This window comes from Chaetodon auriga, chromosome 15 (assembly GCF_051107435.1).
Source record: "Chaetodon auriga isolate fChaAug3 chromosome 15, fChaAug3.hap1, whole genome shotgun sequence".
NCBI classification, from domain to species: domain Eukaryota; kingdom Metazoa; phylum Chordata; class Actinopteri; order Chaetodontiformes; family Chaetodontidae; genus Chaetodon; species Chaetodon auriga.
The window spans coordinates 16,371,200-16,389,979 of NC_135088.1; the positions used below are offsets into that span (position 1 = coordinate 16,371,200).

The 18,780-nt window shown below is 43.5% G+C and overlaps 1 protein-coding gene across 10 annotated transcripts in view; it reads right to left on the reverse strand.

Moving 5' to 3' along the window:
- msi2b (musashi RNA-binding protein 2b) overlaps positions 1 to 18,780 on the reverse strand; it is a 234,268-nt gene that overhangs the window by 90,020 nt on the left and 125,468 nt on the right. For all 10 annotated transcript variants that reach the window (XM_076749652.1, XM_076749654.1, XM_076749651.1 and 7 more), the window contains exon 7: positions 10,588 to 10,636. In XM_076749652.1, the coding sequence (XP_076605767.1) occupies positions 10,588 to 10,636 (49 nt within the window). The remainder of the gene's footprint in view (positions 1 to 10,587; positions 10,637 to 18,780) is intronic.

Consider the following 18,780-nt stretch of genomic DNA (forward strand, 5'->3'; position numbering starts at 1 on the left):
CTACACACACACACACACACACACACACACACACACACACACGGCCTTGCATTAATAAAAACACACAGCACACCTACACAGAAGCGCACAGTTAAACACACAAAGACCGACTTGGAACCCGTCAAGTGCGAACAAACTGATGACAAGACGGCGACAGATGGATTCACTGAGGAGAGACGAGCTACGCATTCAACTCAATTAGCAACGTGCTGCTGCATGACGCCGATGGGATATGGAATCTTACCATGACTGGCAACCTGTCAATCGAGCAACAGAGCCGCAAAACAAGCATCATGCAAGACGCAATGAATTAAATTTAATAAACCAATAAATAAATTCATTTATGAATAAATGGTATAAACCCGTGGAGTGGCAGCTCTGCATCAAAAAACAGGGCATAATGTGGCCAGGGAGCCTAAATATCCCCAGGCGCGCACACACAAAGAAGAAACTGGCAGCGGGGAAAGAAGAGGAGGAGGAGGCAGTGGGGAGAGACAGAAAAGAGAGAAGAGAAAGAACAATGGCTGCTTCCCTCTTTCTCTCTTGCTCACTCTCTCTTTGCGAGCTCTGTTCATACATTATCCTGCCATGGTACCTAATGAGCCAGGCATCTCCACCCTGACACTTACGCTTGGCTGGGCAACCCTTATTACAGTGTGGAGGAAAGCTCACTCTCTCTCTCTCTCTCTCTCTCTCTCACACACACACACACACACACACTGACCATCACAGGTCATCACAACAGCTGTGCGCTCGTGATGTAAAGGAGCTTGCCATATTCAAATGCATCTTTATTATCCGTCGTCAAGAAATGGTCATGTAATGCTTTAAGTGTGTTTGTGTGTCACTTTCAGACATGTCAAGTTCCTGGTTCTTACAAATACATGAAGCAGCCTGAAGGCTGCTGGTGAATATGGGAACAGACACCATGTGCCCCCTCTGAGTCGCTGGTTATTACCGATGCTTCATTGTTCATGACGGCAGACAAAATTGCTCTTTTTGCTGCTTTCTTACAGCAATGCACTTAAAAAAAAGCAAAAAAAAAAGCACAAAAGCAAGTCTATCTTGTCTGGCAACATACAAGTAAGTGCCAGGATGTACCCTGCAGTGCTATGATTGTTTTGGCTGCTTCTGTATAAAAAAAACTCTTCCACTTCAAACGAGCCTCCGACAACCGTTTAAGAGGTAACCCAGCGCGGCTGTGGGAGGCCAATCAGCTGCAAGTACAGTAGGGCCAACGTGGTAAAAGTTGGTCAAACAAACATCAAACGTCACGACGGCGTGCCAGAATAGAGAGAAGGTGGGAGGATTGCTCTGACGTGTGGGGATGACTGCCGTGTTGGTTAAACACTTTCGAAATGACATAACACAGTCAGTTTGACCCACAAAGCACGACAAATATGAACCAAAAAACAGAGGAAAGAAACCAGAGATTGTTCCTTTTCCCTTTAATCTAAGATTAGACGCCTGGACTGGAGGTGATGTAATCTAATTCGGCTTGTAATCTTTCTGTGAGGAGCGACCGCTGTGGCTCAAGCGGCTGATTGTGATTTTCAGCCGTCTGGGTTGATGCATTCTGACCACCATCACACTTAAGAAGGACAGTAAAAGCACTAACTTCAAAGCAGCTGTGCTGAGACTTGATCGCAAGTTTTATGTTGTCTTCTTTTATTGGAACTAGCTCATATTGAAGTTATAATGGAGCTCCTTCCCGGAAAAAAATATGTCCCAGGAGACATACCATTCAACACTGCAGCAAATAATTATGTTTTTTCCAGTGAAACTCCAGTGACTGGTTTTAAATGCCATCTGTGTAATCTAAATTAACATCTCTATGCCTCTAACGTATATAAATCAGAGACTATCATTACACGGTACTGAGGAATATTACAACATATCAGATTTCTGTATATCAGCAGCAGCAACAGTCGACAGTTGTTATAAAGCTGTTAAAAAGATGTAGAGGTAAATGTACCCATAAACCATAAGCAAACTCTTTTACTGCAGTTATTGAATTTCCAGTGGAAACACTTTTCACCCAAACAAAAGGAACCACACTTCTCTTATTATTTAACGTGAAAATGTAAATGCCAATAGAAATTGCATCAGAAACCGTTCTGCATGTCTATGAAATCAGCAGAAATCATTCCTGACAAATCTCTCTTACTGTTCAAAAGAGGACAACGGTGCCGAGGACAGATGTTTGTGCAGTGCATCTGTGGGCGAGTAGACAATCAAAAAAACACGTCCATGTGATCAGCATGTTTTAGAAAATGTTACAAAGACAAGAAGCGACATATTTTACTAACACAGCACAACAGACACTTAGCTAATTCCCTCATGTGCTGCGCTCAGCTGTAAGACGCCTGGGTAGGCACCAATCAGGCTGTAAATACAGGGGACAATGCAGAGCTTCCACTTACCCTGTCTGTCTCGGTAACAGTCTCACATTAGAGGTAAAAACAATATTTCTGCAGTTCTCTGAACATCTTGCTGTACCTTTGTTTAAATGTCTTGAGTGTGGCACTTTGTAAAAGCTACATATTACCCAGATTAAGGTGAGCTTGTCTGTGCAGAATGTAATTTCAAACAAACTTGTGCGAGGACAGCATGCGTGTGTCTCGCGCAAGCAAAGCGTGTGCGTGTCTCTTCTATGTCCGCGCGTGCGTATTTGTGTGCGAGTGGATGTAAACTCAGTTTTCCAGGTCACGGTGGCTGCAATCTCGCAGGAGGTTTAACCTTGGTAAATCCACTATTAGGTGTTCTGAGAATGATGATGTGAGCAGTAGATCCTCCCCGATGGTTTCACTTTCTAAGAGCATCCAGCAGGTCACAAATAGAGAAGCTGTGGGGGTATTACAAGGTCAGAGGTTGGCTAACTCTCAATATGATGACAATTCCATGCTGGCATTTTCATTTCCTGAAGAGACTGATTCCCCATGGCAGCTGAGGCCAAAGATGTTTGCTTATTTTTGTCCAAATAAATTCTTCTCTGCTTTTAAGAGGGAATATATACTGCAAATACGCAGTGTGGCTTCTCTGTGTGTCTCTTCCATTCACATATACTGCATATCCAAGTAAAGTTCCCATCAATATGGCTTTCCATTGCCTACACACGCATGAAATCAGACCGTGCCTATCATACACAAATGTGCCTTTCTGCACAATTTTTTTTGTCCCTTTCATTTTGTCCTTCAAACGTCTTCAGAGGTGCAGCCGACCAGTGGGAGTAGCTGATGTTTTTAATGGCACATGGTTTGTCTCCTGGTGGTGAGATAAACATGGAGAAGAGATTAAAACCCCAGGCTTTCTTCCACTATCTCCTGCCTTCATCCTTCTTCCCCTTGCAATGGTCATGCAGGGCCAGAACAGCAGACTCTAATTCAAAACCAAACCCATCCGGTCTGTGAGGCATAACAGTACCTTAAAAAAAAAAAAACCACACACACGCATACACACTCACCTACAGCAACAGTGATAGGGGGGCAGATGTCAGCAATGGGCAGGAGAAAACAGACAGGTGACAAGTAGAGGAGGATTCTCTACTGTTTAATCACCTACCTGCCAAGCACGTCTCATTGGACTCATTGCAGAGCTCCAGCAGGAACGTACACAGCTACCAACGTAAGGCTGGTGTTGATTTTAAGGTGAGTCTGTTGGGTCACAGGTGTCAGGACGTGGATCACAACAAACACCCTGAGGAGGAAGAAGCAGGGCCAGAGGCCAGGCCCCCTGCTTCATGCTATGACTCTCCACTGAGGCACGGGTTGCCAGCCCGCCCAGGAGCTGATGAGCTGGAGCAGTTATTAAGAGTGGCTAAACACATCATTTCCTTTGTCACTGTGATTAGGCCAAGGCGAGGGGCCCTCAGGTGGAGGTAGATCGGGGTGTATGATTAGCCCTGCCATTTAAATGACATTCACACTAAATCGCTAATATCGGGTCTGTCAAGGTGAGAGAATGCGACGGGGAATACGTCAGCTCATGTTGGAAGGCTGAAGCGATGCAAGGAGAAGTGCGGGGATATCGGATTTCACTTGATGCGAATGCTGTGTCAATCAGTTAAGTCAAGCACAGCGGCTGATTGTTTTGACTCTGCATCAGTGCTGCTATACAGTAGGCACAGAGCACAGAGGAGCTGCGATCTGTAAACACTACAACTCCCGTGGAACCTACAGGGATTCGGTTGTTTAAAAAGGGATTGGCAGTGGAGGATATTAACCATCAAAGAAGACCTGGCCCTTGAAAAAGTGCTGGTGGAAAGACACTGTTATCTGAGCGCTGTCCAAATAGGTCTTATTCTCTTGTAAAGCCAGCAGCAGCCATTTGCTTTGCAGAGCTATTTGGATGAGAAATTAAGGAATTGGTTAACTTTTCTTCTTCCTCTTGGTGGAAATTCATGTCTCAAGTCGCGCCATCTTTAAAACTCAAATGACCCTGCTCCCTCTCTTGCCTGAACAAAAGAAGGCATTATCAAACCTCACTCTCAGCAGTGCTAGATCCATTTGGTAAACAGCCTGTGTCCTACAGTAGTAATCAGAGGGTATTTTTGAGGGATTTGCAGGCTGGCCAGGAGGCATCCGCTGGAGTGATCTCTAATTGCTAGAAGCGGAGGCCTAGACTGCCTGGCGCTCTTTTGAAGCCATCGGCAGCAGCTTCCAGCCAGAGGAGCCAGCAGGGGGAGGCTTCCCACTGAGGCACTCTCCTTTTTCTTTATTCCCTTCCCTTTTTCTCCCTCGCCATGCCTTCATTCTACTTTACCTGCCTTTCTTGTCCTCAGTCCCCCCTTCTTTCCGTCCTCCTCCTTTCCTTCCCATTTCTTCTCCAACTGTACTTGTTTCCTTTCCCCACTCCCCTCTTTCACCTCCTCTCCTACTCAGTCAATGAGCCAGCAATCACTTTGCAGACAGACATCCTCTGCTCAGTCGGCCATGTTCAATCCCTAGCACCGGTGGCTGATGAGGCATTGTGGTGACGTCAAATACCGGGGCTTTTCAGGGAGCAACAGTTAACCTGTGGAGGCGCAGCTCTGCTTCCCAGGTTACAGCACTCATACTGGCAGTCTTTCTATAAAATAATGAATGTAATATGCCAAAGAGATGAAAGATAATGAGGCCAATTATTTTTTTCTTCTCACCCAGTGAGGCGGGAGAGGCGAATTTATGTCAAATAGTTGGTGTATAATGACACCTAATACCACTCAAGCCTTTGTTACTGTAGGAGCTTGTGTATCCTGGAGCAAAGACTTTTGCTCTATAAAGCATAGTTTTGAAATTGTGACAAACACACACACACACAAGCACGCACACACACACACACACACACTAAACACCACAACCAATAAATAATAATAGTATGATACTGTTAGAAAGTTGGACTTTGTTGCATACGTATAGGCTTGGGCATATTGTCCACACTGCTTACGCTGGGGCTGTAAAATCCACCTCTAAAATGAACAAAGACACACAAACTGAAACAAACAAACAAACTGCACACTGTCATCAACACACACACACACACACACACACACACACACACACACACACACACACGGTCTCACAGACACACAACCAGTTTTTGGTTGTTGGGAAGGCAGCTCGCTCAGTGTGACATTGACTCCTCGGTGCCAATTCCACACTGGGAGCTGCACTTGCTAGCTTTGCTGCCAATCCAGGTAAAGAGATTACAGACACACACAATGCAGTCTTCTGTTTGTCTGCCAAGAAGAAAACCAGCCCTTTAAGCCCATAGAAAAAAAAAAAAAAAAAAAAAAAAAAAAAAGGGCTCTACACAAATTCACACAGCCTCGGCCCCGTCCTCGTTCAAAACCAAGAATCCCCTTCTTCTCCAGGAACATGGCTTCTAATATGTGCCCCGCTCAGTGGCTCGCTCATACAAAGCAGCCTTGTGACTGAAACAATTTAGCCTCCATTTCTTTATCCTGGTCCCCAACACTGTTGTACATTACTATTACTTGCATCATTCAAATAAAGAAGGAATTTGGCTTGCAATCAGTCACACAGTCATTATAAAGCTACACTAATGGGCGCTGTCTGGTTACAAACTATTGTAAAACAATGCAAAAGAAATTACACTGGGATTTCATCATCTTTCTTAATGGTGTAATTAAAAAGGTGAGAGAGAACGTGTGTGTCACCCAGAATAGGTATAGGTGCCACCTTCAATATTTGAACTTGCCGCAATTAACTAAAAACTTAAAAACTAACAACTTGGTGGAAACTGCAGGGCTGACGCTGATGTTTGGCAGTACAGATTTTTTTTTTTTTTTGCAGAGGATGAATCAAACAATCACTGTGGCATGCAGTTTTGACCCAATTAATCAGCTACTTATAATCGTAAGGGTGTAATTTAGCATTGGGATTGCAATGTAGTAATTTGCATTGTATATACTTATCTTTTTTGGATTCGTGCGGATTAGGCGTGATGCTGAGAAGCTGCTTGTGAACAATCAAATCACAGGGAGTGTATCTATACGATGTATTTCCCCCTGAAAAGGTCCTGCGTGGATTATGTGCGTGGAATTATGCCGCAGAGTGATGTGGTGATGAAGAGTTGCAACGTCTTGGAGAGGCAGGGCTAATTACGGCGTGGCAGAGTAGCACTTAATAAAGGATGCCTATGAGTGGCAAGACAAAGAATTCATCCGTCATCTGCTGTACCTTTTACTTACAAATTAAACCCCAACGCTTTGGCGGATACTGATAGTTGCCACTCTTTCATCACAGTCTCCATCCCCTCCTCTAAGAGATGCCATTTTTCTCACCTCAGCAACACTCTCCTTGGCACTACCAATTGTGTTTGACAGTAAAATCACATCTTAGATCATAGATAAAATGTCAGCCTGCGGGACGGGAGTAGGCAACGGATGACAGAATGATTTTGACTCAGGGCTATTCCAAAAGCTTTTATTTCCCAGCCGTATAGCTCGTCCTGTCATCCAGGGGTGGCATGTGAAATCATGTTGAGGGTGCTGGGGATGACGACTGATATGTGTAGTCCGTGACTGCTGCGCTCACGGCCTTGTCTCAGAACGTAGCTCGTGTTGTGGAGGGCACACACACACACACACACACACACACACACACACACACACACACACACACACACAATTGCTGTAATCTGGACCCCCTGCACTGCTGAGTAAACCATCCAGAAATAAAAAAATAAATAAAACACGTGAAATACACATTCCTGATTTTCTCTTTTCTGTCACAAAATGAGTGTCAGGAGAAGAAGGGAAGGTTGAAGGGAGGCGGGGTGGTGGGGACACTGCAGTAGAACATGGAACAATAGGCGCCCTCTGGCATCAACCTCTGGACAGCCCAAGCTGCTCACCAAAGACACTGAACTCACCCACAATGAACTGCTGCAGTGGGAAGGGAGGCTTTAGAGAGTTCAATTTCCAACACAATTGGCTGTATTCTACTCCTTTAAATGCCAAGGAGATGGTGTGCAGCGTGTGCCTTTGTGAGGAGCTTTGCTTACAGCGAGTGTCCTCTAGCAGGAGAGACAGAGAGAGAAAGACGAGGGAAATGGAGAGATGGCGAAGACAGGCAGGGTGGGGAGACGGCGTGGGGACAGAAATAGTGAGAAAAGAAAAGGAAGAAAGAATAAGACTGAATGACTGGGAGAGATAGAGAGGAGGGGGGAAAAAAAGTACAGAGAAAACGAGAAGGGTAGAGAATGTCTCCTCTGGCTGTCGTTTCGCCAGCCTCGCAGGGACCGTCTGAAGGACAATGCTGCTACTAGTGGAGTGTGACGTTTGTCCTCTATCCAATTCAACACAGCCCCAAAGAAAACACACCTACAATCAAGTGTCGATCATGCATCTCATCCACAATAAACTCTCCCAAACAAAATACAATGCATTATCGTAATACACAATACAGCTTCTGTGCAAAAAAAAAAAAAAAAAAAAAAAAAAGCAACCTTAATGGGAAAAATAAAAAGGCACTGAGATAACATTCAAATGAGGAGGTGTGAAGTCATGGTGTGCCACAGCAGGCCTAACAAGAGATCACCTTTAACAGCTGGGAATTACAGCACAGATACCTGCTGCTTTCTCTTTTATAGGTATAATTTTACCTTGTACTCACCTCTGTAATATACTGGAAGTGTGTGGTGCAATCCAACATATCGCAATGGTAGGCTTTCATAAAAATGGCAACAGTACTCTCAGAATCTCGTACATAATGTACATACACATAGCCGATTTTCATTTTTTATTCTCCATCCTGTTTATCTTGATCTTTCTATGCCGCTGCTTTTGCCTATCTGTTCAGACTTTGCTGGCTGTAACAACTTCATTTCCCCATCGTAGGATTAATAAAGTTTTATCTCATCTTATCTTATCTTATCTTATCTTATCTTACGCAATTTGGTTGTAGAAACAAAGGTATTATTTTTAAGTAAATATAAATGTACTTACTGACTTCAGGGATATTTGCTTCCTCCCTTCTTATTTTGCCTCAGCAGAAAATAGCTACTAAGGCCCCGTTTTTACCAAAAGACTTGGACTTGTAGGCTGCTGTTGTGCTTTAGGGTTTGGGTCAGAGCAGGTTTACAGAGTGTCTGTGCTGCAGGTAGGATAGCATTCAAGATTAACAAGAAAAACGGGGGAAAATGGCATTAGTTGCTAGAAATGTGCTCTTTCCTGCAGTGCCAAGCATTAGAGGTGAACTGTTATTTTCGGCACTTGCAATTGTGGAAGAGAAATTGTGTGCGTTGTGAAACATTTGGATTGTTAAATAAAGAATGTGTTATTTTTATCTATTGCAGTGCTGCAGAAAAATCCGGAATTATTTTTTCATGAATCAATCTGTAAGATAAAAATGAACACAGGTGGGAAATTGATTTGGACTGCAGGCTGCCAGATGCTCATCACCGGATCTGTAGGCAGTGTTAAAGTGAGGCCAGGCACCGGTTTCACTGATAATATATTCAATGTCCTTTCCTTTGTGGTCACGAGGCAGCTGAGCCATTAATATTACACAATCACACCAATGGCTCGGATGAATTATTCACATTTTCTTATGGGTCTGTGATATTCTATGCAATCCGTTTGGAAGACCTGTTGTGTTTTTGCGATGAAAGCAGCAAATATGTACTGTTTCAAATTCAGACTGGAACAAACTATCAAAATACTATTTAGAAGGAAGAGCAGCTGCAGAAAGCAATGCACCTGCCTCAGTGTCACACTCAATATAAATACGTCCGCTGTCATCAGAAAAATTGCCAAGGAGGCTGTTTCTCCATCATTGTCTTCATTTGAAGGGCATTTTGCTGCCCAAAGGCAAACGCCTAACACACTCCCCGAGCGTGGCGCCCATCCCCTCACAGAGGGCTGGTAGTGCAGCAGACAGGAGAGAGAGAGAGAGAGAGAGAGAGAGAGAGAGAGAGAGAGAGAGAGAGAGAGAGAGAGAGAAAAGCCTTCGTCTCAAAGCAGACCTCACACTGGGTTCTGTCACTACAGATCAAAATCCCCTCAAAGCCATAGATCACTTCCACTATAGTTCACATGTTCCACACTTAGAAACTGTTTACCAGACTCAAAGAGTTCGTCTGCACAGAGTACACACACTTACACACACAGAGATACAGAGAGCGAGAGTTTGCACACACACAATAAAAAAAAACTACCAAAAAAAACAATACAGCTTTCGATCCAAGCCAACTGCACTTAAACATTTATACAGGTTGAGACGATGAGTCGCTCGCTGCAAACAAATGTTTACATCAATATGGCAAAAACAACGCTCAGCCCGGTTCACCGAGACAGCGCGATGCCAGCTCTGCCTACAAGTGAGCTGACTGGCGTGACAAACGGAGAAGTGTCTGCTCCTTTTTCTCGTGGAACTACTTGTCAGTGCCTGTCGGCGCCGCGCGCACACGATGATGCACGCACACGCGCGCAGCCAGGGCCAGACCGTCTCCTGAAAGTTCCTTTAACGCACCTGCACGAGGATTCATAGCCAGTAACAGGCAGCGCGCAGGGCTCCGGATGAAGTGACAGCCCTATATGTGCTCACTGGCGGCTAAGTCGGGCCCGCGAGCGTGCGGCTTGGCTTAAATGCGCAACGCTGCATTGTGGTGCAGGGAGGAAACCTGTCTTTGGAAAGTCCTCTGCTTGAGAGAGAAACGTCCCCTCATCTCAGATAAGGAGCCGATGAGAGATAGCGATAAAGTCAGTGCTTCTCCTGGGCCTTATCTGATGCTGTTATCTGACTGCACAGCACCCACCATCTCACAATCTTTACACCCTTTAAGCACCTCTCTGAAACACTCACACCAGCATCATCATCACACACACACACACACACACACACACACACACACACACACACACACACGCGCGCCATCCAATGCTCAAACATTCCAAACACCGTACCAGCTTATTGATTACTTTGACACGCTCCCATTGTTGAACAGACGGTGCACCTAATATCATGTAAGATTGGAACTGTTCTGTGTTATCTCATGGGGAAAGGACATAAAATGACTATTTTCTCACCTTTCAGAAAGACAGAGAAAAAATGGGAAGAAAGAGAGCAGACGCTGTGCACTTACCTCTATGTCTGTTAGTAGTCTTATCAAACATAAGCATGGCATCATCAACCTGGAAGACATAAGAAAAGTACTGAAATTAGCTTAATCTTTCCAGCAAGTACCTCGCGTCACCTTCTCCCTGTTGAAGCACATCTCATTCTACTCACTGTAATTACTCTTAGAATATATATTCCCGCTGCTTTACGCTTATTTCTTTCCAAGCACCTCTCTCCTACATAATCATTCTGCAGTCAAAAGATTATTGTCAGGTTACCAGCCCCCTTTCTGTCTGTAGCTCGTGATTTTTAATGACACAGGAATTTGGATGAGATGTGGCAAAGATGCGAGTGAAAAGTGGCAATTGAAGAGAAAATTAACAATAATGACAAGCAGTGAAAAAAATGGACCACTGTGTGGACAATATGTTTATTTTGATGAACACCAAAGTCAGGTCTTGTGGAGGGTGACAGATAGACACATTACACTAAGCGAGCGTGAGACAAATGGGATCCGTCCTCATCTTGCAGCCGCGGCGGCAGCAGCATCCACCATAATATCATTCCTCATCATGTCCAATAAAGCCACACACAGACAGACAGCATTTTTTCTTCACACATCCCTGAGAAACAGATCTCTAGACGCACTCTGCTTTCTATAACGCTGAAGAAATGCTTAAAAAACAGAGTGAGGCATGCTCATTTAGCCTGTGATTTTGTCTTGGGAGATAAATAAAACAAAAAAAACAGAGGGTTAGAGAGCAGCAGCAGACAGAAACAAAAGAGGGAACACTCTGCATCATTCGCTCCCCGGTTATGGTCTCTAGGTAAGTGTAACGGTGTACCGAGGAGGCTCGATGCTGTGCAGGGGGAAATATGTGTGCGCAAGTGTGCGTCTGTGTTTTTCATGGTAGGGTGACAAAGCTTCGGGAGGAGATGGGAAGAGACAAGAATAGGGGTCTCACTCAAGCCGAACTGTCTGATTGGATAAAGAGAAGTGCCTGGCAGCCAGGCAGACTAGCGCTGGCACACTGCTCGTGCCACCCTCTTGCCACACATTTGGCACACAAGACGCTGGCACAGCTTGTAGGACCCGGTTACTCACTGCACGACTCATGGGCCCCATGTGGCTCCCAGGAACTTTATTTGTACCTTCTGAAAATATTTCCAAATTTCAAAATATAATGCAGTATACCTTGATTTAATGCCTTTCACCGATTATCGTGTGGACGCTGCAAAACTCAGCACCTGAGGGCAGGGAAGCAGAGCCAACAGGTGGCTGCAGGTAGGGCTTTTTAAGTCCTACACAGAAGGTGGGAAAGAAATTAACTGTTGATTGCATAAAACCACCAGCGCTACAAATGCAGCGCTGCAGCTTGCACTTGCGTAGAACCACAAACAAAAAGCCATTAAGCGTTTCTATCGCTGACACAACACACCGATATGTGAAATTCAGCAAAAAATAATGACGTTTGCTGTGTCGCTGAAAGATGTGGTATCGCACAACATGGAAAAGGAGCGTACAAGTACACAACTGCCAAGCAATATCACCTGCAGCGACAGTTTTATAAACAGACATTTGTAATGTCACGTAACCTAACCTCTGTCTCACACCAGGCGATCTAATGAAAATCACATTAAAGTGAGAGGAAGTGCGATAACTGGAATTTGTAGTGCAGTGGGTTGTGATTTCATTGCCTGAGTTTGAAGAACACTTCTGGATTTTTTTTTTTTTTTCGCAGTACAGTAGCTTTTATTGTTCCATTAAGCACCTGGGCAGATAAACACACAGTCCAGGAATTAAATCTAAGAAACCTTTAATTTACTGCTCAGAACACCAGAAACAGTTTATAATGTCTCCACGTCTGACAGGGTCTAAGATTTAATGACATGTTTACCAACTATAATAAAGATTTAATCTGACAATCGTGGCTGACAGCCTGTGATCACATACATGGGAGACAGAAATTTGCAGCATTTGACCTCATCATCTATTATGAGTAACACCGAAAACAGCGAAAAGAATCTGTATTGCGTGCACAGGCGGAGGAGGCGTGGAGGAAATGGCCAGCGGAGGTGAAAGAAATGGAGGTGCCACTGTCAAACACATGACAGAGATTGATAAATAACAACATTGTGAATTGTGCTGCGTTTCGGTGGCGAGATGAAACTCATCAAAATGTAAAATGATACCCACAAGCACCTGCAAAAACATAACGCTATTTACGACTTCTGTAATTAGCTTGCTTTGTTTGGCAGCTCACTATAATCACTTAATTCATTGCTGCCATCCAGGTAAACAAACGAGCACATGAAATCTGCATGAAATCTGACCGGCTTGAATTCCAAAACCAGCCCCACAGTATCATCAGCCATCAGCCGCCGCCAGCCCTTCATGCAACATGACATTCAAATATGTGTGCTCTGATATTGATGGTATTGCTGCTGTAAAGCCATCTGCAGCCTGAGAGCAGAAAGACTGTTACTTTGTAAAATGAGGTGAGGTCTATTAAAGGAAGTGTATTATATAAATGTGTGAACTGTGTTGTTGTGACATTATTAGAGGAGGACCATCCTGTCAGCGAGACCCGTACAACAGAGAACACAGATTCACAGTGAAGCACTGATGGGCACTTTAACAAAGAATGTGCACATCATGTGAGAGTCACACTCCAGCAGGTCATACAATACAGTCTCCCCTCTATCTCTCTCACCCTTACTCTCTCTCTCTCTCTCTCTCTCTCTCTCTCTCTCTCTCTCTCTCTCTCTCTCTCCCGCTTGCAGAGTCTATAGAACCATCTCCCGTGCTTCAGGGCTTTTCAATGTAGTTATTCAAGCAGAACACAACTGTGTGCCTCCATCTGATAGAAGGTTAAGGACCTCTTCACTGCTCACAAAAAAGCCCGCCACACAGAGGTGAGGCCAGGCTCACCTCAGGGAAGAAATCTTTCTCTGTCCTCCTCCTCCTTCTCTTTCACTCTTCCTTTTCTCCTGGCTCGGTGAAAAGAAAGGTTCAAAGGATAATGGCTGTCTTATCACTATGTAAAAGGGGAATGGGAACTCCAGTGAAGTGCCTGGCCTTTTGTGACAATGAAGAAAAGAGCAAAAGTCTATTTCACTGTGGTATATGCACTGGAACAGTCCATGACCACTTAAAAAGAGAAGGCTGCTGGAAGACAGTCGGGGAGGAAGGCCGGGCAGCTCTTTAACTTAAACCTGTGGCAAACATATCTGAACCAAATAACCTCCTCCTAAAAAAGGGCTGACAGGAGTATATTAGGTATGTGAATTGTTAGCTTACCGGCAATTTCACTTTTATTCACGATTCAGAAGGTAGTGATTTGATTCTAGTGCCCCCCTCGCTTTTTTTTTTTTTTTTTTTTTTTTTTATCCCGTACTGTATTATCACAATGTGACTCGGCAGGCGCTAGCTTAAATTGTAGATCCATTAAATAAATGTGTAATCATGTGTAATGTACTCTTATTCTTGGATCGTACTCTTCTACAAAGTGGAAAATGTCAAACCTTAATTTCTCTAACAAGAAAAAAGCAGTTCAATAATTTTCTATGGATCTTTCATACGGAACGCATTCGTGAAATGAAACAGGACAAATAATTTCCCATGTTTAAATGTATAATAATGCTAGCCTGAGCGGCGCTCTCTCAACAATAGCAAGAGTAATGACAGGAGCAGGAGTGGTAGTTACAGTCACAGTGTGGCAGCACCAATTTAAAGTTCTCTCTAAGTTTCTAAACTTCTTTTTTAGACATACAGTTATTGTCCTGATCATTTATTGGAATCTGGATAATTCAACTTGCCTGCAAAGACATCAAATAAATCTTACACTAAAGACAGTGATGGCTTCAGCTCCTGGTCAAATAACTAACTAATGCTAATGTTAACAGAGTTAGCGGATTAGCTGCAGCATCCAATGTTGCTCTCACAGGTGGTTTGATGGATTAGTGCGATTCTTGTGGTAAGTCATTCAGCTTCTGAAGCTTTCCAGACTGTGAGTTTGTCTTATTTTCTTTAATAAGCTAACAGGTGACCGAACTATGATGGTCATGCGTCAGTTGACTTCAGATGAACCCTGTGACACTGCATCATTAGACCTCCAGATGTGCCAGCAGCACCTGATTCAGGAGTGAGAATATGATGACAACTGGAGAAGATGTGAGCTTTACAGGTTATGCAGATAGATTCAAGCAGGAAAAGAAATACATGTCTTAAGTTAACTGAAGAGGTACGTGACGTTGAAGCTCTATATCACTAAAAAAAAAAAAGACTTAACTCCACACCAGGTGCAACCTCTTTGTCTGTACCAATCCATATGTTTGAACAACCCCAGAAAAATACATGATCATTCAAAAAAAAATGGCTGGTGAATGATGAATTATGTATCAAAGGACAAAGGCATCAATAAAGGCTAATGTGCTCTGTTTTTGGACAGGAAAACAGCAGAGGTGCCAGGTGACAGGGAGAGATTTAAGAGCTCTGGAAATGAATTATGACAGCGATTTAGAGGTGTCAAATGCACATTTACATTCAGCTCACGGCTGAAGGCTACCAGAGGAGCTTTCCAGCAATTTGGGGGTGACACTGATATAGATCATATCTGATGCCAAAGGAACGGAGACCAGACCCACAGACAGTGACCTGGGACCCATCCTTTTGTTGAGGCTCTGGGCTCTGTTTTTATGCTGGCATCCGGTGGGGCTTTGTCCTGCTTGTACTGGGCGCACAGAGGTTTCTGCCTCACCTTCATCCATTACACTTGCTGTGAACTTCCCTTTTATGGAGTGTGTGTGTGTGTGTGTGGTTGAAGTTGAAATTGGTTGAAATGTTCATCCCTAGCATGGCAGCTCAGCAAAGGCTTGGTCCAACTAAAATGACAACATCATAATTAACAGTGAGTAACTAAAGGTCCTGTCTTGCATGACTGGAGCACACCTACAACATTAAGTTCCAGGAGTGGAAGAATCGCTCATTAACATTAAATTCATTACATTGTCCACTCAATGGACTCATTCCCCCTTCAAAAGTGACTTCAACTGATATATAAAAGCAATAATCGGACAGATGTAAATTGTCTGGGATTTAGCCAGAAGCCATTGCTTGGGGAACTGTGCCAAGTATGTAAATAGACAGATGTAAAGAAAATGACCACTAGGAGGACTTTATACAGTATAAAATGTCTGAATTTCAAAAAATGTTACACGTTTTTACAAATTTACTTACGTTAATTCAAATTATTTAAAAGGGCCCTTTGGCTTTTTTTTAAAAAAACAAAAACAAAAACAAACATAATAATTCAAAATTGGCAGATGTGAATATGAATTTCTACTGTCACAATCCAAACCTCAAGAGTCACAGTGAATACAGGTGAGCCACTTTGAACCGCTTCCATCCCAATATACTCTCCAGTAAAAACACACATTGAGCAGAGAGACCACTGTTTAACTGGAGGACCCGGTTTTAAGCCTCCTTGTTGGCAAGCATCCGTTTTCCTTAAGTGTCGCTGAACAAGGCACAGAATCACTGCCTCCTCTGGGGGCAAGAGTTTGTATCTGAATCTGCACCACTGCCTCGCTGTGGAGGGGGTAAAAGGGGTATTAAAAAAAAAAAAAAAAAAAAAAATCCCTACAGGGGTCGATGAAGTATCACATTATCATTATTATCATTACCGTTATGACAGATATGGGTTACGGTCAAGGAGAAAACTGCTGGCACTGCCCCTTCATCAACACTCTCGTTGCAGCGTAGAGCATCTAATATTCTATTACAATGATGGCAATTAACAGAGGAATGATAGCGACCCAGTGACAATGGACAAATTTGTGACAACCCTTTCAATTGTTCTTTTGTAGAGGAAATCTATATCATTGTCTGGGAACGTTGAGCTGCAATGTGCTGCGTCCACGCTTGAGTGCTTTTACAAGTGGTGGTTTAACGAGGAGCAGAGGGCAAAATTTTAGCTCCCTATAAGCTCTTGCAATTACACAAGGGGGCAAAAGGGACACTGTTCTTAAGCGTGAGCCTAGACGGACGAGCAGTTTTTTTCACATCCACAGCCGAGGCCAAGCCAGCTATGTTTAATCTGGAACACAAGCCGTCTCTTTCCCAAAAGGAATATTCCTTATTATAATGGATGAGTGGCAACCCTCAGCAGAAGTGATAAAAATGCACGGCAAGCGTGCAAACACGCGCACACAAACACACACACACACACACACACACACACAGATAGAAAAAGCACAGTGATGTAGGGTGAAGAGGCGCTTATCTGCTGTCTGCTCTGTCTACCCCATTTCTCTTTATTTTTCTTACAGTAAATATGTCTGTTTTGTAGTTTCCTCGAGCCAAACCGGATTCTTCGACTGGTTTGTAACTATCACTTTTCAACTCACGTCAACTGATTTCAGAAGAACGTTACATCTTTTTACTATATTTTTTGGACAGTTGCCAGTATAGAGCGAAGAAACGGGGGGACGCCACAAGGTCGCCCCTGCAAGTGCAACGTTTTAATTTCAGGGAATCACATATTTGAGGACTGACTGTAAAAGATTACACTGAGCATGAAGCCCAGTGTACGGCAACGCCACGATAATGAGCTTTGAGGGTTCACGTACGTAATTCATCCATTTTTTATACCTAATTACCGAAAAATGAGAGTGACAGAAAAACGTGATTCAAGTGTTTTTCAGCAGTCATCTGACAGAAATTCTCATGTATGTAATTATTAATGATATACACCATGGGCTGAATGTCAACACTTATTCCAGTAACTTTCCTTCATGTTGACATTAACAAAATGGCTTGAGAGGAGCACTTGAGGAAGACAATTCCTCAAATCTGTCAGGATTACATATTTATGAGGTCCCCTGCTCAGCATCCAAGGAGGTCGCTATGGTGATACAAACTGATGTATATTCTAACAATGAACTTTGTGTGTCAGAGAATGCCTCAGAGCATTGTTGAAATGGTTAGTACAGATCCTACCACGGCGCTCTGTGCAGCTTTCGGATAAGCAAATACACAATTAAAAAGGCAGTCATGCTGAGGCCACTCTAATCAATGTACTGTTACAAAGAAATGTAATGAAGGATGATGGAGTGATGCCTTCAGGAAGCTGCTGTATTGTTAGGGCAGAACGTAACGCTGTTGTGGCAAAACAATATTTTATTAGCACATCTCTAGCCCTGCCAGACCCGTCTTCAAAACAAAAAAAGCAGAAAGAAACCAAATGAATCATATTTTTACACCCTTTTCTTGTAAACAACCCATATTTTCTGGCGAATACCATCTCATGATTGCTCTGTACTCTTAAGTAATGCCAATTATGCATTATATAAATGTAATAGTGTCACCCCGGGAGTCTTGTTTACCTTACCGTTTTCTTACTCTGAGGTAAAATTACAATTAAGGTAGATTCTGTCTCGTTCCATCCTTCAAATCAGCCATCTGTGTTACAGAGCACATCGTATAATTTGAAAATAAATAAATAAAAGCCTGAACCTCTCAAACAGGATTAAGTCCATCTCAAGACAGCTTTTGACTAGGCTTGGATGTGATGTATTGCTCATTTAAAACTGCCACTTTGACCCCTTTACACAAAACAGGAAACCATTTATAAGGTTCTTCCTTCCTATATGAATGGGACTTCAGTATGTTGTGGGGTCTGGCCTTGCGTTTGGCCTCACAGAGGCATGTCCACACAGTTGAGCTCAGTATGCTTGAGGAAGTAGGCCTTGGCCTCGTCCATCAATCCGCCTGTCTTCTTTTGCCAAGCTGCAGGGAACTACCCATTATGGAGTCATTTTATTAATAGGGCCCCTTTCCTCTCCGCCACACTCTTGCAGAGTGCCTCCTCATTCTGTCAGAATGGAGTATGCCTGCAAGCCACCTCCATGAAACTGCTGCACCAGGGCCCTCCCTCATTCTCCCATGTGAAAGCTCAGGCTGGGAAATATTGTGCTTTCAAGCTAAAATAGTATTTGGAGAGGTGAGCAATCCCTAAGCCCTAGAGCAAACAGTTTAACATTGAGGACTTATTTAAAATGTTGTCCTTCCTCCTGGAAAGCCAATCAGATTTCTCTTTTAGTCGACGGGCACACACATACGCAAGCACACGCAAGCACAAAACACTTCTTCCCTCCTCCTTGTTAATGTAAATATAGCTGCAAGCGGCATTAACCGGAGGACAGAAGGAGGTCAGAG